Source organism: Diabrotica virgifera, chromosome 1 (genome assembly GCF_917563875.1).
Source record: "Diabrotica virgifera virgifera chromosome 1, PGI_DIABVI_V3a".
Classification (NCBI taxonomy): domain Eukaryota; kingdom Metazoa; phylum Arthropoda; class Insecta; order Coleoptera; family Chrysomelidae; genus Diabrotica; species Diabrotica virgifera.
In genome coordinates, this window is record NC_065443.1 from 57,351,831 (window position 1) to 57,375,979 (window position 24,149).

The 24,149-nt window shown below is 33.7% G+C and overlaps 1 protein-coding gene across 1 annotated transcript; it reads left to right on the top strand.

The window, feature by feature from the left end:
* The first annotated feature begins 2,255 nt into the window (after positions 1-2,255).
* On the top strand, positions 2,256-6,249 carry LOC114328754 (venom serine protease inhibitor-like). Its single transcript, XM_028277712.2, has 2 exons — positions 2,256-2,591; positions 5,939-6,249. Exons 1-2 carry the CDS (start codon positions 2,531-2,533, stop codon positions 6,124-6,126), a joined length of 249 nt encoding a protein of 82 aa, XP_028133513.1. The 5' UTR covers positions 2,256-2,530; the 3' UTR covers positions 6,127-6,249.
* Positions 6,250-24,149: the final 17,900 nt, after the last annotated feature.

Here is a 24,149-nt window from a genome sequence, read left to right on the forward strand (position 1 = left end):
AATATTCGAATTTCATGCCTTTAAATAAATTAATTCTTTCCTTCCATTTTCAGTTTGTGTCAGGGAGTAGGGATGAGGTGTCACTGTCATATCAGCGAAACACAGAACATGAAATTTGAAATAACTACTATGGAACAAAAGATTAGATCAGATGCTAGAATGTAAGATTATGAAATATGTTCAGTATGACTTAGATGAAAAGAGAGTTGCCTATAGAACGGGCGCCAAACAAGTTTTTAACGAAAAAGCAAGTTAAAACGAATACAGAAGATAATTATTAATGAAATATTAAAGAAAATAAAGTATAATATTTATTTCAAAATAAAATAGCAAAGATGTGACGTTTGTAACTTAACACTACCCAAAACGAACACCTATGGCCGATACTATTAATTCTCAATTAATGGAATTGATTGACCTCTGAAAGATAAATAAGCGTACCAGTTTTCGGTTTTCTAAGTGGAGGTATTTAAAAAATACTAATTACGTCGCTAAAACTGAAGTCGCTATTATCAAATATCTCTAACTCCCTTAGGGAGCATTTTTACACTAGATCAATTGGGTTAAATTGTCTTAAAATTATTTGAGGGATCGGGAATCACCGGTCTACGTCTGTCAGGAGTGTTTCTGGACACCCTATGTAACAACTAATGCGTGCAGCAAAGCTATGACCTAGATCAGGGGTCACCTGATGTTGCCTGAGGGTCAATTTCGAAAACGTATGACACTTACGGGGTCCGGATATAACGCTACCTGTGTCTGGTTGTTCTGACTCGGTATCTTTGCGGATTCTTGTTAAAAAATATCTCCCATAAAGATTCAGAAGCATCCGAGCGAAATTTTTGGGCAGAAATTGTTTAACAACTTTTTTTTAACAAATTCAAAACATCACCTTTTTGTCCCCGAAAATATGATTTTAGCATTTTTGGGCCATCCCAAACATAAAAGATTTTCTGTCATTTTTCTCAAAAGTTGATAGATTTCGAGTTTCAAGCGATTTAAAATCTGAAATCTGAAGACATATGAGTAAATTATTATTTTTGAGATTGTCAAGTACCTAAATTGAAGTTTAAACATTCGATTTCAAGATGCTGCTGAGTAATCGGGGCTTATTTAAATTTAGACCGTTGTTTTTAATTGCTGATTATGCTCGTCCACTCGACCCTTAAGCCGTCGGGCGGCGCGTCGCACTGTATGGTGCGTATCGCACTATAATAATATGATTGTCGTATTTAATTAGCGCATTGGCAATAATTAATTGAATACATAAATAAATTATTAAAAAAATTATGTTAATAATATATTACACACTTTTAATAAATTTACAGTATTCTTTGTTGGAAATTTTTCGCATAAGTACGTATAATACATATACATTTTACGTGCGACAGAGACCCACCATAAAGGGCGACGCGCGACGATTAACAATTAAAAAACAACGTTCTATATTGGAATAAGCCCCGATTACTCGTTAGAATCTTGAAATTGAATGTATCAGCTTTAATTTAGACACTTGTCAACTTGATCACTAATATATTTACACATGAGTTTTCAAGCCTGGAAAATGCGTATGTGTATTTTCGCATTTTTCAAATTTTGAATCGCTTATAACTCGAAAACTATCAACTTTTGAGAAAAATTCGACCGACTTTGTTTAAGATTACCCAAAAAACCTAAAAATAAATATTTCGGGACAAAAATTTTTTTTAGTAATTTTTAATTTGTTCAAAAAAAATGTAAAATTTTACCCTACGTAAAAAAATGTGCAGCCTGTCTGAAGTTTGGAATGAGTTTAGTGCAACTAATTCTCATTAGGGAGTTAAGATATTCATCTGTTAGCTGAGAGTGTACCGATTTTTAATAAAGTTCATTCTTGAAAAGCGGCTTCGCACACATAAGTAGTTGAGGAAACAGTATACAATTTCATGAACAAACATTTTCAAAAGTGCAAAACACTATATTCTGAATTTAATCGCGGTCCGCAAAAAATTAGTCTACGGTCCGGATGCGGACCGTGGTCCGCCAATAGGTGACCCCTGACCTAGATCATTGGATGAAATCGCTGTATTAATATTTTTACCTGGAGTCCGCCTCTGATGTTTTGTCACTATGAACCAATATCTTTGGTTATTCCATTGATGACAATGGCAATAATAACAGCAATCCTTTAACGAGGGGAAAACCAAGACGATATATAATATTTGGTGGCAAGCTATACCTATACTGTATTCACGATAATCACCTTATGATAGATAGATGTGGTAAATTGTTTAATAAAAAAAATTTTCGTATTTTGCGCATTCTAACATATCTAACTAAGGTTCGCGACATATAGTGTATTACTTTAAAATATTTGAGATTTTTGTACCGATAAAAGGAGACATACAAATTTTTGTTTATTTTTGTTGAATATATATCCATAACTTACCGATAAAGTGCGCAGTAGATACATTGACTTAGGTTGTATTTAAAAACAAGTCAGTCTAATTATATAGTTTTCCCTACTAAGAACTGAGCCTTCTGCAAAAGAATGAAGTTGTTGTTAATATTTGCATTTTTAATGTTTGCTATTGTGGAAATATATACAGATGGTAAGTTTTTGTAAATATTTTCTATGGATTTTTATTACATTTGAACATACGTCAATTTTAAATTGTTAATTTTTATTTTTTAATGTCTTGTTTTTTATTTAGAAATGTTTATGTTCATAGAAATTATAGATACTAACGATTCTAGTTAGGGATAAATCTCATTTTGGAATTTCAAATTTAGGATGCGCAACTGTCGACTGAATACTCTTTACCAGTTTTTCCCAGAGTTTCTGAAACTTTTTTAGATCAGGGACCCCTTTTACAAAAAACTAGTTGGCAATCCTTTTATACTGTACTAATTTCATTCGCCGTGTAAATAAATTGACAAATCAAAGAAAGATTTGGTACAGTGGTTTTTTCTTCTTACGGTGCTTATGCGTTCTGGATGTTGGCAATCAGCATGGCTATCCTAACTTTGCTTGCTGCTATGCGGAATAGTCCGGTTGTAGATGTGTTGAACCACTTTCTCAGATTTTGAAGCCAAGATATTTTTCTTCTCCCTAATCCTTTTTTTCCAAAGGCCAGCTGACGCATGCCATTATAGCCCGATCAATAAAAACAAAACTTTACGAAAACCTCAAAGAAAAATAAAGGAAGGATTAAAATTTGGGAATAGGTAGGTGAAATTGTCTATTATTATATTAAGAAAAACATTCTACATCCCCTTCATTTTACAAAATTTGGTGAGTGAACCCCCTTCTCGGGGGTGAAAAAATATATATTCAAAATAAAATTCCAAGAAACTTTTGTTCCATAGAGATTTTTCACTAAGTCAATAATTTTCGAGTTATTCATAATGGTATTCGTAATGGGAGCAAAGTATGCTAAATGTGCAGTCACTCTAGCGTTGTGGGGACCTATTGGGTTGTGAAGAGTAGGTCCTAAAACCAAAAAAAGTTAAGTAAAGTTTTAAATTTTAGTGGGACTTTCCATTTTTAATTTAATTTTACATTGCCAGCATTTGTTTTTTTTTAGATTATAGCGCCATCTATCTATAACTCGAAAAGATTTCCCATTTAAGGCTCCCATTTAAGATTTTAAAATAACCCCCCACCACACCTTCGTGGGGGGGTCGTGTTTTGTACCATTCGATAGATTTTTCAAAAATATTGAATAAGTGTATTTTTCAGTTTTTCGATCTGATGTTCATTTCGCGAAATATCGCAGGATCCGTATTTAAAATTTTAAATTTACCCCCACCCCTGTCCGTGGGAAGTCTTGTTTGGTATCATTCGAATAGGTTCATTTTTAACAAAAAAAAAACATGTTTTTGGACCGTTTTTCGCAAATAACTCAAAAACTAAGTATTTTATCGCAAAAAAATATTCTTAGCAAAAATATAGCTTATAAAAAAAGTAACAAACAATCGTGTATTCATAAGGTCCGGAAATTAGGTTCTTATTCGTCAAATTCCAAGTCGAATATTTCAACGTGAAATAACCAAAAAAACTGAGCACTTTTCGGAGAAAACTCACTGTAACTTTTTAAAGTGTTAAAAAATAGGTTTATTTTTGGTTTAAAAAAAACTTATAGCATTAAAAGTAACTTTTAGTTTTATTCGAAAAGTGCTCCGTTTTTTGGTTACTTCACATTAAAATATTCAATTCGGAATTTGACGAATAAGAACATAAGTACTTTTATCAACTATAACTTTGCTTCTGCTGGGTCTACACTGTCTATGCATACACCATTTTGTTCACTTTTTTATAGGCTATATTTTTCCTAAGAGTAATAATATTTAGATAAACTACTTACTTTTTGAGTTTGTAACGTTTCAATCAGCCGATTGAACGCTACACCAAGCTGCGCTTGGTATTTGTCACTATATATACTTCTAGAAGCGACCCTACTACCGTCAAGTCAATTAGTACATCTCTTCGAAGGTATTTAATCCGATACAAATTTGTACTTGCTTCTTTTGCCATTGCCACGTAAATCAGGCACAATATTGGCATACATTATCGTGTTTGTGTGTAGGTCGTTAAACAATGGGTAAGTTTGATTATCTAGTTTTAGCCTAAGTTTTTCACTGATTTCTTTTGCAAAGCAGATACCTACTTTCTCCTTGAAATAAAGCTTAAAACCTTTTATAATTTTATTTCTTTTTCTCTGGTATATAATATATTACTTTATTTCCTGTACATAGTTATAATATTTTATTGATATAATTCTTTCCGTTTCTTTTTATTTTTAATTATACCACGCCGTGGTCAGAGATTTTGCTGAGATCGTGTTTCTTTCAATGCTCAGCTTTATTTCTGATCGGGCTTTTCTTTTGGGAGAAAACTGATCCTTGTTTGAATTTTTCTAGCCCCTACCTCGGGAAGAAGACTTTAATCAAGCACTACCTGGAAAAGAAAACACACTACCTTGAAGAGCGGAACTGGCTTACAACCGTATCCTGATGCATCAGTAGAATTAATTAGACAAGACAGCCCTACAGAGACAAGACAGTCCAACAAGGTAGCCCTAGACTTCCCCTAACTGCCGGCGACGACAAATTCTGCAGGGATTGGGGACCTCCTTTAGGAACTGTGACGGAAAGACTTAAAGCTGAGTAAATTTTTATCTTTATAACTTTTGTACCGATTACCAGCAGGGTCTCGGTCACGGGTTCAGAAAATTAACTTGGTTGTCTGTATACAATAAAATGATTTTTGTTAAGTTTTTTTTTTATATCTAAATAAATAGTATATTTAAAATGATTAGGTAGACTTTTTGTTTCCTGTACCTTTCTGGGATGGGTGTGAAGGAAGAATGGACAGGGAACGAACCCAGGGCTGAGCAGTCGGGCAGAACACCATTCTGATGGATGGAACGGCGGACGTTTTTCTTTTGAATATCCTAAGGGATGTTCGAGGAATTCCTCCCCTCGTTTCTCCCAGCAGTGTGGTGTTGCTGAATGCCCTGGTCTTGTTATGATCAGGATGTTACAAGTTATCTGCGAAAAACCGTCCAAAAACATATTTTTTTTTGTTAAAAATGAACCTATTCGCTCACAATAACTCAAAAAGTATTGACTGAGTGAAAAAACTCTATAGAACAACAGCTGCTTAGAATTAGTCATTTTATCCAATTCCGGACTAATTTTGAATGTATATTTTTTTACTCTCGAGAAACCTCCAATTTTTGTAAAATGAAGGGGATGTAGAATTGTAAACCTTTTCTTATAATAATAGATAATTTCATCTACCTAAATTTTCATCCTTCCTTTATTTTTTTTTGGGTCAGATTGGTCCTTGATCGGGCTATTAGGTATATATGATAAAAAGTGAGACTACAACAAATACATTATTTATTTATCATTAAAATAATGCATTATTTATTTTCTGAATTTCTTCTTTTAGAGCCGTGCGGTCAAAATGAAATATGGGGAGGATGCTACGATGCATGTTGTAATCCAGAACCATCTTGCGAAATAAGGATACCAATCGCATGTGGAATTGTATGCCCTATTCCATGCCGTCCAAATTGCGTTTGTAAACCAGGATATTTTAGGAAGAGATGGAATGGACCATGTGTATCAAGTTGTTAATTATTAACTACAAACAGTTGTGTATATTGTTTAAAGAAATTGTTCTTTTGTTTCTCGTTTACAGCTACTAAAATAATACATATAATGCCTTCCAAACCAAATATATCTTTCTTTTAATTAAAATTTTGAATATTATTCGACATTAGCCGTCATTTTTAGTATTTATTATTGAATTAATTATTAGAAAAAAGACTAAGTTTTGACTCTAGTGGCATATAAAACAATATAATCTCTACATCCCACCAGACTGAAAACAATATACCCAATAATAGATAATTTTATCTACATAAATTTTGATCCTTCCTTTATTTTCTTTTGGAGTCAGATTGTTCTTTGATCGGGCTCTTAACCAGAGAAGGGTCCCATTGTTTTCAGTCTGGTGGGATGTAGAGTAACATTATGTTGTTTTATATGCCACTAGGGTGAAAACTTAGTCTTTTGCTAGCAGTTGCCGCTAGGGAATCTATGCCATTTCGTTCGTTGTAATTCGGGACTGCACTCCGGGGTTTGCATTGGTTAGATCAGAGACAGCAGCATATGTGCCTCCTGATGAGAGACTAATAAGTTTCGAAACCGGTAGAGGTACTTGCTGCACTCTCTGATTGGACTAGAATATGATGCGGCTGTATTTTCGTTTTGCAACGAAATTAAAAATGGTTATTCATTTTTCAGTTAATTATTAATTATTTTCTTTTGTGTGTCAGAGTGGAAATCTCCTAAACACTGTACCAGGTGAATCGTACTGGCATGAATTGAAATTATTCAACTTAATCTACGAAAGTGGAAAAAGTCCTAAATATTGGCTTAAATCCTCATTTGTTGTACTACCAAAAAAACAGAGCCACAAAATACAGCGACTATCGCACCATCAGCCTAATCATGTATTGAACATTTTTCTCCGAATAATTCAAATAGCAAAATTGAGGACAGAATCATAAGTAGATACTCAATTCGGTTTTCCCTGTAGCCTTGGAACTCGTGATACACTATTTGCAACCCAAGTTTTAATCCAAAGATGCAGAGATGTAAATCATGACGTGTTTATGTGCGCGATTGATTTTGAAAAGGCTTTTGATAAAGTTCGCCATGAAAAATTGCTACATATTCTCAATACTTCCGGACTGGACGATAAGGACATTAGAATAATCGCAAATTTGTATTGGGGCCAGGCTGTATGTGTTAGGGTTGGGATTCAGTGCTCTGAAGAACTAAAAATCAAGCGTGAAGTTCGACAAGGGTGTATATTGTTATCACTGTTGTTTAATCTTTACGCTGAAACAATCTTAAATGAGGTTTTGGAAAACGCAAAAGATGGTATAATTATTAATGGTGTGCTTATGGACAATATTAGATACGTAGATGACACCTTGCTAGTGACAGGATCAATTTAACATCTTCAAGCGTTATTGAACCGAATGGTGGCGACCTGTGCGATATATGGACTCAAATTCGACGCAAGAAGAACAAAGTTTATGGTTATTAGTAAGCAGGCAACCGGCGTAGCAATACTGGTACGGAAGAACCTCGCAAAATGTGTATATGAATATCTCCCAATAAATGAGCGAATAATTAAAATTACTCTTGATGGACAGCCAACAAAGGTTCATGTACTACAAGTATATATGCCAACATGCGACGGGACAGATGAAGAAGTAGAAGAGATGTACCAGTTAATAAACAGTAACATCGCTAACATACCCAAAAAGAGCCAGTCATAATATTGGGTGACTGGAACGCAAAAATAGGCAAAACAACATCAGAAGAGCTGCTGAAAGGAACAGTTGGTGTGTTTGGAATAGGCGAACGAAATGAGAGAGGAGAAAGACTATTAAAATTTGCCATCGACACTGAATTTAGTATCACGAACACCATGTTTAAACATCACCCGCGAAGACTATCAACTTGGACTTCACCAGGGGGAAGATATAAAAATCAAATAGATTATATTCTTGTTAGCAAACGATGGAAAAGTTCGGTAGTAAACGTAAAGACAAAACCAGCCGGCGGATTGCGGAACAGACCATAAACTGTTACAATCCGAATTCCGTATCAAATTTTGTAAGAAAATTGAAAAAACTAGAACAATTAAATATATTCCTAAAGGCCTGGAAAATATGAAGAAACACTAAGACATAGTAACATACCAAACATTACTGGCGATCCCAATCAAACATGGGAATATACAAAGACGTGGATTATAGACGCAATAAATATTACAAACCCTAAAGAAACCCAACGGAAAGAAAAACACTGGATGACTGATGAGACACTGAACCTAGTAGAAGAACGAAGAAACATTAGAAACAACCCTGCAATTCCAGCAGAAACTGAAAACAAGATAGCAGATGTAAACAGACGCATAAAATCATCAAGTAGAAGAGACAAAAATAATCACATTAAAGAAATATGCAAACAACTAGAAGAACACGCCGACCGTCAAGAATCTAGAGAACTGTTTGCCAAAGTGAAATACTTAACTAAAGAGTTTAAACCACAAACGCAGGTTATTAAAGATAACTTGTGAACGATCATCACCAATGCAGAGGGCATAGCAGCGACATGGAAACAATACTGTGAAATGCTGTTTCATAGTGACCATGAAGATGTGAACCCAGAAGAAATAAATGAGGAAAAGGAACCACATATTTTAAAATCTTTAAAATCGGAAATAGAAACCGCAATAAAAAAAATTGAAAACTGGAAAATCTCAAGGAGAAGACGGAATCACGGCGGAAGCACTTAAAGAAATGGGAGACGTAGGAGTTGAAGTGATGTTCAAACTGCGTAGTGAAATCTGGAATACAGGAAAATGGCCAGATGATTGGTGTAAGCTTACTTTCATACCCATTTATAAGAAAGGCTCACCAACTGATTGTAATAACTACCGCACTATAGCCCTGATCTTCCACGCAAGTAAAGTCCTTCTAACTATAATTAACGAAAGATTAAAATCAATACTTTTACCACAGATCCCACAAGAACAATGTGGATTTGTCCCTGGAAGAGGCACACGAGAACAAATTCTTAATCTCAGACAAATTATAGAAAAATCTAGAGAATTTAATCTAGAAACATATTTGTGCTTCGTCGACTACTCGAAAGCGTTCGATAATGTAAAGTGGCATAAAATGTGGGGAATACTGAGAGACATGGGTACCCCCGAACATCTAATATACCTGCTGAAACAACTGTATATCAACAACACAGCAAACGTAAGAGTCAACAATACATAATCCGATAATTTTAAACTAAAAGTCGGTGTTCGTCAAGGATGTATAATCTCTCCTACGTTATTCAATATACACGGTGTAACGAAAATACAGGTCATAAATTTAATCACATCTTCTGGGACCAAAAATAGTTTGATTGAACCTAACTTACCTTAGTACAAATGTGCATATAAAAAAAGTTACAACCCTTTGAAGTTACAAAATGAAAATCGATTTTTTCCAATATATCGAAAACTATTAAAGATTTTTTATTGAAAATGGACATATGGCATTCTTATGACAGTAGCATCTTAAGAAAAAATTATAGTGAAATTTGGACACCGTATAAAAATTTTATGAGGGTTCAGTTCCTTTAAACCCCCCCAAACTTTTGTGTACGTTCTAATTAAATTATTATTGTAGTACCATTACTTAAACACAATATTTTTAAAACTTTTTTGGCCTCTTAGTATTTTTCCAAAAAGTCAGCTTTTATCGAGATATTTTGAATATTTTTCAAATTCACCACATATTTGTATATGGTTGAGTACGATTATGGAGACTTGGTCATAATACGAAAATTTATGTATGATTTACATTTTTAGGTATATTTTGAACCGTATTAAAAAAGAAGCCATATCTCGAGAAAAGTTGCCTTCTCGAAAAAATATAAAGAGGCAAAAAAGTTTTAAAAACATTTTGTTTAACTAACGATATCGGAGTAATAGTTTAATTGGAGCGTACACAAACATTTGGGGGGTTTAAAGGAACAAAACCCCCATAAAATTTGTATGTAAACATATTAAAAAAGAAGCCGCAACTCGATAAAAACTGCCTTATCGAAAAAATACTAAGAGCCACAAAAGTTTTAAAAATATTGAATTTAACTAATGGCACCACAATAATAATTGAATTGGAACGTACGGAAAAGTTTGGGGGGGTTTAAGGTAACAAAACCACCATCAAATTTTTATGGAGAGCACAAATTTCACTATAATTTTTCTTTAAGATGCTCCTGCCGTAAGAATGCCACATATCCATTTTAAATAAAAAATCTCTAATAGTTTTCGATATATTCGAAAAAATCGATTTTCATTTTGTAACTTCAAAGGGCTATAACTTTTTTTATGTGCATATTTGTACGAAGGTAAGTTAGATTCATTCGAACTATTTTTGGTCCCAGAATATGTGATTTAATTTATGACCTGTATTTTTGTTACACCCTGTATATAGCGAACACATCATGCGCATTGTATTCGACGGATGGCTAGGAGGAATATCAGTCGGAGGCCGAAAAATCAGCAATCTCCGCTATGCTGACGACACTTTAGTACTAGCATCATCAACAAATGAACTTGAATACATCATGTACAGACTAGATACTATTAGTCGTGAATATGGACTTAAAATTAATGCACAGAAGACCAAGGTAATGATAATCGATCGAATTAGAAATAACCAGCCGGAAATACGAAACGTAGCGGGGTTTGAAGTGGTAAGCCGTTTCAATTACTTAGGTTCTGTTAACACAAACAATGGTGGATGCGAAGAAGAAATACGCCGACGCCTTACAATGGCCAGATCAGCAACGGTTAAACTCACTAAAATATGGAAAGATACGGCCATAACCAGGAACACGAAACTGCGCCTGGTACGGACGCTTATCTTTCCTATCGCTACCTATGCTTCAGAAACTTGGACCATTAAAAAGTCCGACTCACGACGTATAATGGCCTTTGAAATGTGGGTATATCGTAGAATGATACGCATACCCTGGACAGCACATCGCACAAATATCTCAATATTATCAGAACTCGACATCAACACTAGGCTTACCACCATCATCAACCAAAATATATTGAGGTACTTTGGACACATTACCAGACGAAGAGAAGGCATGGAGAGGTTAGTGATTGAAGGCAAGGTAGAGGGTAAAATAACTCGAGGAAGATCGCCACTCCGATGGTCAGACCAAATAAAATGCGCCACCGGTTACTCTCTGTCTGAGGCAGCACACCGCGCCCAGGAGAGAGAAGAATGGATAGCAACCATTCGTCAAATACCATAACGTCACCACATCCTTACGAAGGATAAAGGACAGAGGAGGAGGATCGATGAAAGCTGGAACCCTAGTACAGAAATAAAAAGTAGAATTGCCAAAGCAAGAACAAGATTTATGAAATTTAAGAAAGTCCTTTGCAGTCAGGATCTCAATTTGGAACTTCGCATAAGAATGGTTCGACGTTATATAGTCCCGGTATTACCTTACGAAGTTAAAGCATGTACCCTAACAGACTCGCTTTTGAAGAGCCTAGAAGCATTTGAAATGTTGGTCTACCACCGTATTCTGAAGTATCAGTTGGGTAGAAATAGTCACAAACGAAATTGTTTTGCAACGTTTGAGTAAAAGTGAACACTGTTAAAAGGCGTAAATTGGAATACTTTGGTCAAATTATGCGTCACCCAGAAAAATATGACATATTTCACCTTGTCATGCAAGGTAAAATAATGAGAAAAAGAAGTGTGGGTACAACCGTATAACTCCGTGGCTTAAAAACCTACGCCAATGGTTTAGGAAAACTAGCACTGAATTATTTCGTGCGGCTGTAAATAATAAAATGATTGTTAATATGCTGGGCAACATGAGAGCCAACGATCGACAAGCGCTCTCGGCACCTTAAGAGAAGAAGAGTACATCCGAACGCACGTCTTGATCCCGGATACGTCCATGGTACTCTGCATGTCACCTAAAACTACTTTTGGTTTACGCACGTGGCACGTCTTCCAAGTTCTTTTAATTGCGCGCACAACATCTCCTATCCCATATAAATTTTTTATGTATCAATCAAATTTCAATATCAATAGAATTTCATGATCAATAGAATTTCTTTCTTTTTATAATTTTTGTTATTGTGTTCAAAACCTCCTTAAAATATTTCTTTTGCCTTCTCATAACCGTTATTATATCTTACGATTTGCATTCCTAATTTTGCATACATTTCGGCTCTATCTTCATTAAATCTATTACTCCAAATACACAATGCTGGACCGGCTCCACAGTCCGCAGAGTTACCATCCGTTGCTTTGTCTATTTTTTCGAGACAGGATCTGCACGATCCTTGGCCCGTCAGAAATTGTGTAAAGAAGTAGTTCGTACTCTTGTAATTGCAATTAATAAACTCACCACATCTGGGCCAAGTACCCTCGTCCAAGTAACCCCCGTTTATTTTCCCATTTGTGGTACCCTCACTATGGCCTGTAGAGCTACAGTCAAGATCGTCCGGTAAAGCTTTTCTTTCTGTACCTATTTCCAATATTAATTCTGTACTGATATGTAAAAATGTCGTGTCGCAGGACAAGTTTTTAATACGTTAAAAAAGCGTTGAAAAGTTATTAAATTTCACGCTAAGTTGAATGTAACAGTAATTTTCACAATAGAGATGAAGATCAGTCGATTTCTACCACTGTTTATCGATTTTTTTAAAGTACTAAAGAACGTAGTCAAACCGATAGGTTTGACCTAAGACCTTTTTACTTATCAGGACAGTACAGTTTATTACTTGATGCCAGATCGTTGGAGTATATAAAATTGTCGAGTAGACAACTTCTAATCATCATCCAGCCTCAAGATTTCACTTCTGAAAGTAGGCCTCCTCACTCTGTTTCCAACGCCGTCTATCCTGCGCCAATCTCATCCAGATTTTATTTAGCCTGCTTAAATCGTCAGTCCATCTTTTAGGCAGTCGACCGACTCTTCTCTTTCCGTCTCTTAGTCTCCATTCCGATAACCTTTTTGTTCATCGCCCATGTTCTCTTCTAATATTGACTCTTAATTTTTTTCATATTAGATCTAGAATTTCTTTTCTTGGTTAATTCTCCTTTGCATGTCGGCTGATCCTACATCTGAAGTGTACCTAAACTAGCAGGTGGTCTAAAACGGTGCATACACTTCTACGTTTTACATGCCAAATACTTATTGCTGATCCCTTTTTCTTGGGTTTACAACATTTCCTCCAGGGGATAACTTGTAATGGAAAGTTCTTTTGGACAGTGTAGGGGGAAGATAGTTTTATGTGGTATCCTACCTTCATTGTACAATTATACCTATTCCTAGGAGATGAGCTAGCCACAGCTATCCTCCATTAAAAATCCCAAAATCTGAAAGGGGCCGTTTGTTTCCTGAGCTTGTGTCTTCATTGCAGGCTTGGTATTGAAGCTGAGGAGATAAAATCCTAAGAAGAAGCTTGTCTGGGTGGTAGCAGTGATACGACTGGCTTTTGCTCTTTGGCTATCATCGGATCCCCACTTCAAAATACTTCTACTAGCCCCATTCCATGAAGAGGCGAGAAAACCTAAACGCAGATAAAATAACGTGTCTTGACTTGGCAGTTTCATTCGTGTCTCTAGGTAGCCTATGCTTCGTAATTTTTCCGATGTGATCTTTTCAATTACAGTGGAACACCGTTAACCCGGATTAATCGGGACCGCGGCCGATCCGGGTTATCGAAAATCCGGGTTAGCCGGAGAAAATTGTAAAAATTAATAAAATATGGTATGCCTACAGATAAATTCCGTTATAATTGGCACACGGACACTGGTAAACCACGTTCGCGTTCCGCACAAAACCACATATACAAAGCGTCGCGTCGTCGAGAGTCTCATTTTTAGCTTTATTAGCTTTGCACCGATTGTCCAAACTGTCTTTTGTTATCATTTTGAAACAAAAACAACATTTTTACGTTTTATTGCCATTACGTAGACAAAAAAACACGCAAACACAAAATCTGAATAGATTTACAAACGATTACAGAACCGAAGCGAACAATGCGACTTTACTACACACAATGCCGTCTCAATCGCAACGAAGTTATGTTATTTAATAACAGTAAAGACTAAGACCATTGTTTGAAAAAGAATATTTTAATAGTCTTTTAATCTTTTCTAAACAATGCTAAGACAGTTTCAAATAAATAAAGGATACTACAGGTGCCTGTTGTTTTCGATAACACGACAATGAACGTTGTGTGCCATGAGTCATTTTTACTATGGTATATTATGTAGTTCAAATTACACAAATACGCATTATCTCTCAAATAATATTATATTACATACATTTTTATTGTTGAAATGTTTGTCTGATAAAAATCGGTTCGGGTTAGCGGGACTTCCGGGTTATCGGGGGCCGACTTATCGAGGTTCCACTGTACTACAACTTTGTGTTTGTGTCACACGACTGAACAAGCCGCTTAAAAGAAGAAATTTTAACTTTTATGTTTTCTAGTATAACAAAGACTATACTAAAAAAGTAAAAGGGACTATTATTAAGTCAATAAATTTATTAAATATTTTTTAGAAATGTACAATTTTCCTGTAATAATAACCAAAAATAAAGAGAGAAAACAAGCATTCCAATATTTCCTTTAAATTCTTGCAATCTACTGTAGTTAAACTAATTTTTTTTAAGGTTTGGGACATTGCTCTTTTCGTACACAGTTGCCGGTAACATTATCTTTCAAATATCCTACATTACATCTACAAATGGGTTTGCACTCCAGGTCACAGTATTTCAGAAGAGAACAGGGTTTTAATACAGGCCCTATTGGCAGGCAGCTTGGATCTGGACAGCATGGTGCACATGCTGGATATGAGTTCGGAGGGCAAATAAGTAAATCTAAAAAAATGTTCAATTATTAATTGTAATTACCTAAGTAAATAAGTGCCAAGGAAAAGTTATCGTTCATATAACTTTTATCATTTGCTATCATAATTAAAGTCTAGATACTTAAACTGCAAAGTTCTCTCCAATTTTCTCGTGGATAGAGCTTGTATGTAATAAGGACATTCTACCAACGTTCTAGAATAGACATAAGAAGCCCTAATTTGTTTGTAATATGGCTTAAAATAAAGCAAGTGTTGCTGTAGCCGTCGTCAGTGTCACGGAGAGCATACAAAGCACTTGAAAGGCGAAGATACAGCTTTCATATTATCAAATAAAGACGATACGAAAAAAGTAAATTAGACTGTTACTTCTCTTCTTCTTCTTCTTCTTCTTTCTGTTTAGACATGACTCTGACGGTTTTTTCAATGTGCCTCCAGTAAGTTGTCGTTTCATCGTTTTCGTGGTCGTCTCTCTGATCGTATTTGAGAACCGTCTGTCACTATGATTATTACTCTATTTGTTGTCAATCGACGTGGCCATTCCATTGTACTCTTCTGTTTCTTACCCAGTTATTAATTTTCCCCACCTTGCATCTCCGTCGTATATCTGTACTTCTAGCTCTGTCCCATAGTGTCTTATCATCGAGTTTCCGAAGGGTTTTCATCTACGCTGTTTCGAGCACTATTTTTTGTCCTTTCTGTATCAGGTCTTGTTTCTGCATCGTATTCCATTATTGGTCTGATGACTGTTTTGTCGTTGTGACTAACCTGACATACCAATATGCCTTAAGAGAAAAACCTTTAATCAGTCTGCTTTGCCAGTGTTGACTTACAGAGCGAAAACGTTGACCATAACAAGGAGAATAGTGCAAAAGATCCGTGTGTCGCAAATGGTGATGGAGCTTGCTATGTTAATCGTTTCACTACGAGACAAGATCCCAAACCGTCAGTTAAAACAAAGATCAGTAGTAGCTAATGCAACGAAGAGAACAGCAACACCGAAATAGAACTGTGCAGATCACGTGGCTCGAATGATAGATAACAGATGGACAAGGCGGATACTGGAATGGAGACCAAGAGATTATGCCCACCGAAGTAGAGGTCGTCCACCAACACGTTGGACTGATGATCTAAAACGTTGTCATAGGAAATGGATGCGAAAGGCACATGATCGAAACATGGAAAATTATGATGGAGATCTATATTCAGCAGTGGACAACCGAAGATTAAATGATTATGACTGTTTTGAAAATTCTGCCTTTCTCTTTTTTTCCGATATTTTTAGTTCTCCATATTATGTTATTCAGGCAAACTGCGCCTCTGTTGGCTCTATTCACTTGATCTTACACTTCTGTTTCGAGATTTTCGTAGCTAGATAGTGTGATCCCTAGATATTTAAACTCTATCACTTGTACTATTATGGGACACTTCAACTCCAATATTCATCTTAATGGATTTGCTGTTATAGCCATGCATTTTGTCTTTTTTAAGGAAATTAACATGTTATATTTTCTAGCGGTTATATTAAATTGGTGCATCATACGTTGTAAATCATCTTCACTTTGAGAGATTAGTATTTTTATCGTTTGCATAGCAGATTAATTTAAATAGTTTTTTTCCATTTGTTATCCTTTTCTAGTTCTTATTTTTTTTATTATTTCAGCCATGATCAGGTGAAACAATAAAAGACTCAAGGAGTCTTATTCCATTGCCAGCTTCAATTGGGTCAGTTAGTTCATCTTCTACTTTTACGTTTATTCTGTTTTTCTCGTGGATGTTACACTGGGTCATTATATTTATTAAATAGTTTTCTAGAATCCACAGTTTGCCTTTAATAATAACCAAATATAAATTCCAATATTCCCGTCATATTTACGCAATCTCCTGTAGGGAAGTAGGTATTCGCTATTAATTTCGCCGGTAGCGCTCTCTCGCGGTTTAAAACTTTTACTTTTCTTATAACATTGGTGTAGGTCAAATATTGTAGAACGAGAAAAATAGATATTTATAAAGACAAACACAAATTTTAAACTGAAATATTCTTGTAAACTGATTACTCAACGAATACACAGAATTAATATTAAAAGTAGGTATACGTTTTTATTTTATTCATTATAATAAGTATAATATTTAATATGTAAATTACTGCGACTGGATGACTGCTTATGTAAGAGGCCATTGAGAAAAAGAAGAAGTTTATGTGAAATATAAAGGTGGCTTCTGCTTTTATTAGCTGTGAGTTTCGTCGGTAGCGGTCTCTCGTGGTTTAAAACTTATACTTTTCTTGTAAAATTGTTTAAATTCAATGCACAAAACTGCCGCTAACAGCGCTGGCGAAAACTATTTAATCGATTACCCTCTACCCATCGGCTCACAGCGAATATAGAATTTTTTTGTTTGGAACATTGCTCTTTTCGTACACAGTTGGCGGTGTATTACATGTACAAATATAGACCAGGGCGCATCTGTAAAAATATTTGTACATTTGGACGTTGAGAGGTGACTCAAATTTTTTTGCAGAAATTGCTTGAAAATAACTCAAACAATAATATTTGAGTTATCCTCCCTCTCAAAAAGGTCCCGAAGATTGTTTAAATAATCAAAATGTCAAAAAATGAAGGAAAAGTTCGATTTTTTTCTTCGTTTTTTGATTATAACTTTAAAAGTTTCCATTTTCGAGAAAAGTTGTACTGACATAAAAGTTGCGTAATTAAATTTCTTACAATATAGAATTGGTTAAAAATTAAAAAAAAAATAGTCACCCTTGTTGCAAAATAGCAATAACTGCGAAAAAAACCATTCAAAAACAAGTATTCGTATTTTACGTTTTTCAACCATTTATGCTACACTTAGGACTTTCATATTTCACCCAGAAAAACTTTATGATAGACTAAAATAATACTGGAAATTTCATTAAGATCGGTTCAATAGATTTTGCAAAATAAATTTTGCAATCCAGCTTTCGCAAAAAAAATTCATTTTTTCAAAATGATACAGGACTGAAAATAAAGCAGATAGAAAGTTGAAATGTTTTTTACTTATAGGAGTGTGCTGTACCTTTTATTTGCAATTTGCAAAACTAAAAACCATCGACCACTACGGGGTCAGGAATTTTTTTAAATAAACATTAATAATTGGTGCTACGCGCAGGACAGCGGATAGTTTGCTCTGACTGGGCATTCCAATGACCTTTGATAATGATTGATACATTTTAATTTTTATTACATTTCGATACAAATAAATAAATTTGTTTATTGCAAAATATAAACCCATACTCTTTCCTTTGAAATAACAGTTTTTTAGCTTTTTAGCTAGAAAAAACTTTCTTTGTTCATATATTTTAACTTAGAGAATAAAAGTTTATTATTTTTAAACATATGCAAATATTTAAACAATATTTCACAAACAATAATAAAATTAGTTGGATTCTTGTGAAATCAAAATATTAAAATACAACAAAATATAGAGTAAGACAATAATATATTAGATAAAGATTCGAAGATGGTGGAAATCAACTTGTGTGAATCAAACACCGCTGTCCTGCGCGTAGCACCAAAAATTAATGTTTATTTAAAAAATTTCCTGACGCCGTGCCGTGGTGATTAATCGTTTTTAATTTTGCAAATTGCAAATGAAAGGTACAGTAAACTTATATAAGCAAAAAAATTCAACTTGCTATCTGCTTTATTTTCAGTCCTGCAACATTTAAAAACAAATGAATTTTTTTTGCGAAAGCTGGCTTTCAAAATTTATTTTGCAAAATCTATTAAACCGATTCTAATGAAATGTATAGTGTTGTTTTACTATATCATAAAGTTTTTCTGGGTAAAATATGAAGGTCCTAAGTGTAGCATAAATGTGTAAATGTAAATAATAATAAAAAAACGTAAAATGCGAATACTTGTTTTTGTATGTTTTTTTTCGCAATTATTGCTATTTTACAACACGGGTGACTATTTTTAAAAATTTTAACGAATTCCATATAGTAGGAAATTTAATTACGCAACTTTTATGTCAGTACAACTTTTCTCAGAAATGAATAATTTTGAAGGTTATAATCAAAAAACCAATAAAAAATCGAATTTTTCTTTCATATTTTGACATTTTGATTATTTAAACAATGTTCCGGACCATTTTGAGTGGGAGGATAACTCAAATATTATTATTTGAGATATTTTCAAGCAATTTCTGCAAAAAAATTTGAGTCACCTCTCAACGTCCATCTCAAAACATATGCAACAAACAGATGGACTAATAGGTATGCACTCCAGGTCACAATATTTAAGGTATATTACCTTTAGGTTTATTATTTTATTAATATATAAGATAACAAGGGGACAAATAGGTATCTATCAAACACGCAAGTTTGTATATATCTGGACATGTCTAACTATAAATAACAAGCTTGACATCGCTACTATTTTGGTGTTATTCGAATACTTGTAAATGGTGTAACGAATTCAAATACAAATATTGACAAATGGTTATACCTCTGTTCACCTAATTCGTCAAAAAAGAGGAGTCCCCTTACTTCTTACTGCTTCATATAGAGGTTGCTACTAGCGTCCTAGGGCATGTTATGTTACTATAACGGCCATATTTAGAGGGAATTATTGAATAGAGAATTTAGTTTCAGTTTAAGCTGATGTGAGAGTATTCCTGATAAGAGGGAAAACCTTGAAACACGTATGGAACAATGCCGCAGCTCGAACTACTTTTGCTTCATTTGTAGGTATATCCAACTACACTCACCGGCACAAAATTCCGCCACCCAAAATTTTTGATTAAGTTTAACAATTTATAACTTTATTATTTGTGCTCTGATTTTCAAGATTTTTGCACCAGTTTGTACTTACATGTAATAATATCGTTTGATGTTATTCCCGTAACACAAAAATTTTGCTTGCCTAGCATTATACAGTGGTGAAAGGAAGCGTTGTATTTTCTCCTAACTTAAAAAAACTCTGTGGAAAATGGAACAGCTGATTTTATTTCATAGTCCTGTCATATTATCCTGCAGGCATTACTAAAATTTTGTTTTTTGAATTATCCGAATATCTCTTTTCTTGTAAGAGCTGTACCATTTTTTGTAAATAAAAACACTGATGGACTCATAAAATAGAGGTTGAATTGATAAGATTAGAATGGCCCGCATGCAGCCCAGATCTCAATCATATTGAGTATTTATGGGATGAATTAAAAAAAGGCTATTCGCCGTCATCCTAGGCATCCAGAAAATTTGGTACAGTTATGGCCCTGGTAAAGGAATATCGGGCTATTATTTCCCAGGCATGGATAACACATATTTTTTCAATACCAAACAGATTGCGAGCTGTCGTTGCTGCAAAAGATGTACAATGGACATACCCGCTATTGAATTGTTTTGTTTTGTTGTTAATTTTGTCTTGTTTTGTTAATTTTAGTGCGTTCGATATTTTTAATTGAAAAAACCTTCAAAGCAGTGTTTTTATTTACAGCTCTTACAAGAAAAGAGATATTCGGATAATTCAAAAAACAAATCCTTAGTGATACCTACAGGCTAACACAAACGGAGTATGAAACAAAATCAGCCCTCCATTTTTTCTACAGAATTTTTTAAAATTAGGAGAAAATACAACGTTTTTATTCACCCCGTATAATGCCATTTAAGCAAAAAAAATTTGTTACCGGAATAATAAAAAACGACATCAATACATGTACCTACACACTGATGCAAGAATCTTGAAAATCGGAATACAAATAATAAAGTTATAAATTGTCAAACTCAATCAAAAATTTGGGGTGGCGGAATTTTGTGCCGGTGAGTGTATAATATACTAATATATGTATATATCGCAGATTCCCTTCGATGGTCGAATACTTAAAATACTTACCAACAAGATTGCTACATACCAGGAACATAAGCTGCAAAAAATAAATGAATAAATGATCGTATTTTTAATTACTATAAATTATAAGTAGAACTTAATCCAAAAATATATTCTCTAGACTCTAGATAATGAACTGAAAGTAATAAAAAAGACAGAAAGCAACAATCGATTCGAAATAAATAAGAAACGAATGACGTTGAAAAAATCAAAAATAATGTGAAATAATTTATAATTTGGCCAATTTGATCCGTATTAAACCTGATTTAAAAAAGAAGATCTGTAATTGGTATTGGAATATTTAGAAAAACAAAACTATCCCACAGACAACTAGTTAGTATTCAAATAACAAAGATTATAATGACGATTGTCATTATATGACAGCTAATATCAGTTTTCAGTGGTTGGGTTTTCTATTTTAATTTGTCTTTTGCTGTCTGGTACAATTGTTTTACCACCTTTTCTTTCACATTGCCTAGCAATCTTTTTTGATGGTCGACTCGCACTTTCCGTAAGCAGGGTGTAACAAAGAGGCAGGTCATAAATTAAATCATAAATTACATATTCTGGGACTAAAAATAGTTCTATTAAACCTAACTTACTTTAGTGCAAATATGCACATAAAAACAGTTACAGCCCTTTGAAATTACAAAATGAAAATTGATTTTTTCCAATATATCGAAAACTATTAGAGATTTTTTATTAAAAATGGACATGTGGCATTATTATGGCAGGAACATTTAAAAAAAATAATAGTGAAATTTGTACACCCCATAAACAATTTATGGGGGTTTTGTTCACTTAAATCCCCCCAAACTTTTGTGTACTTTCCAATAATTTAATTACTATTGTGGTACCATTAGTTAAACAAAAAGTTTTAATACTTTTTTTGCCTCTTAGTATTTTTTCGATAATCCAGTTTTTATCGAGATTCGGCTTTTTGTTTAATATGTTTACATAAAAAAATTGTGGGAGTTTGTTCCCTTAAACGCCCCAAATGTTTGTATACCTTCCAATTAAATTATTATTGTGGCACCATTAGTTATACACAATGATTTTAACCTTTTTTGCCGTTTAGTATTTTTTCCATATTCCAGTTTAATTTTTTTTATTTTTGTCCATCGAGATGCGGCTTCTTTTTTAATATGTTTCAAAATATCCGTAAAAAATTTACCTTACAAGAAATTTTCTGAGAAGTACACACAAGTTTGGGGGAACAAAACACCCACAAAATTTTTTGGAGTGCACAAATTTCACTGTTATTTTTTTAAGATGTCCCTGCCATAAGAATGCTACATGTCCATTTTCAATAAAAAATCTCTAATAGTTTTCGATATATTGGAAAAAATCGATTTTCATTTTGTAACTTTAAAGGGCTGTAACTTTGTGGAAAAATAATTAAGCACAATGAACGACAAAGAAAAAAAATGTAATATATCTAAGAGAAAATTTCTCTATAGAACTAAAAGGTAAATATAGGTAGATATAACACTAATTGCTGGGCAGGCCAATTCCACAGATAAAAAGAAAAAAAGGAAATTGTCATCACTTAAAACCATGAATAGGTGTTGAATTCTAGAAGGATTAAAAAAAACTAAAACGGAAACCTTTGGAAAACACGTCCATTAAACAATTTATACCGATAAAATAAAATAATATTGTTTGGCTTTAAACACAACTTATACTAAGAAATAAAATTAGGAAAGAGTACGACATAGACATAAAGGTCAAGATAGTGACAATTGCACAAGACTAAAAATATATTATATAAAATATAAAGATATACAGTGATGAGCGAGCTAATAACCGGCAAAATAATGCAAAAGATGGAAAACATAATACCTTGCGAAACAAAAAGAGATGAAACTAGTGGAGGTGGAAATTATGGTTATAAACGTATAAACAATTAACATTACATTACATAGTTTCCAGCTTTTAGACGTCTGTGACAGGATTATTTTATAAAATTCTACTGTCACAGTGACAGCTATGTATTATATTTTCTGCGTTATTTTGGCTATTATCACTGTATTTGCGTATATATGTATTATTCGAATGATAATAAACGAAGTAACAATACTGGAGTTGCATATTAACACAAAACAAAAATAGAAAATAACACTCACGTGCTTGACATGAAACGGTTGTAAAGAAAACGGCTACTACAAAAGATATCATAAAATACTTCATGTTGAAAGTAACTAGAATATACTACTTATACATTTTAATACATTCATGCTAAACTTTTATAATAAGGCGTATCAAAAATTTAACGTATAAATGTTACTCACCCCAATCTTTATCTACCGAAAGTATTTATTACCAAAATGTCACAGTTTTCGTTTATTTTATTACTTCCAGGAAACTATTATTATGCATTGATGTGCTGAAAATTATAAAATTATGTTTTTAACCGCAGAACCGACATACATACAATGCAAAAAATAGTATATTGTACAACAAGTGAGAAAAAAGATATATTACTCACGAGCGCAGAAGTTTGTTGGCACGAGCCGAGACACGAGGCGAGTGCCGCAAATCAAGCGAGGGAGAAATATGTCATTTTCTCATGTGTTGTACACTGTACTTTTTCTATGGATGCAGTTTTGTCAAGAGTTCAAACTTCAAAATTAAATAATTTAGGTGCTTTTAGGTATATTATATGCATAAATTGAAATAAAATACATATACATGTAGGTATTTCATAGTCTTAAAATTTATATACTTCCGTTATTTATTTAAAATTCTAATTAACAGTTACTTTCGAACAGTTTTGAAAGGTAATTCCTGGTAAGTTTTGCTTCAACACATTTTATTTGACAACATTAATTGTATAGAAAAGAATAGAAATAGACTGTTTGACTTGTACACACTTCTATATAAATCAAAACTGGAACTGGTGTATGTTTTCAAAGACTGATAGTGTGTAAATAAATTTATTAAAATCAGCTAAGTACTTTCAGCATTTTTAATGCCATCATCAGAGCTATCGTCTTATAATTGTAACTATCTCAAATGAAGAGAAAACTTTGAACAAACACATTCTGATTTTAAAAATTAACCCAGGGATGTAACCACTGGTCAGGGTAAAAACCGTTAAATGTATAAAATAATCACATTTAACGTGTTTTAAAAAATGGGTTGTTACTATCACATTTAATGTGTTTTAAAAAATGGCTTGTTACTAACATTAATTGTGTTTGTATTGTGCATGTTACCATGGAAACGGCGATCATATATGGAAAACCGTAGGAGAATTAGTGAGAAAAAATATTTCTCACTGCAATGG

Excerpts from the sequence above, each read along its gene's own strand:
- LOC114328754 (XM_028277712.2), top strand. The coding sequence starts at position 2,531 with ATGAAGTTGTTGTTAATATTTGCATTTTTAATGTTTGCTATTGTGGAA. Across the intron at positions 2,592-5,938 it reads TGTGGAAATATATACAGATG|AGCCGTGCGGTCAAAATGAA; the intron begins GTAAGTTTTTGT and ends TTCTTCTTTTAG.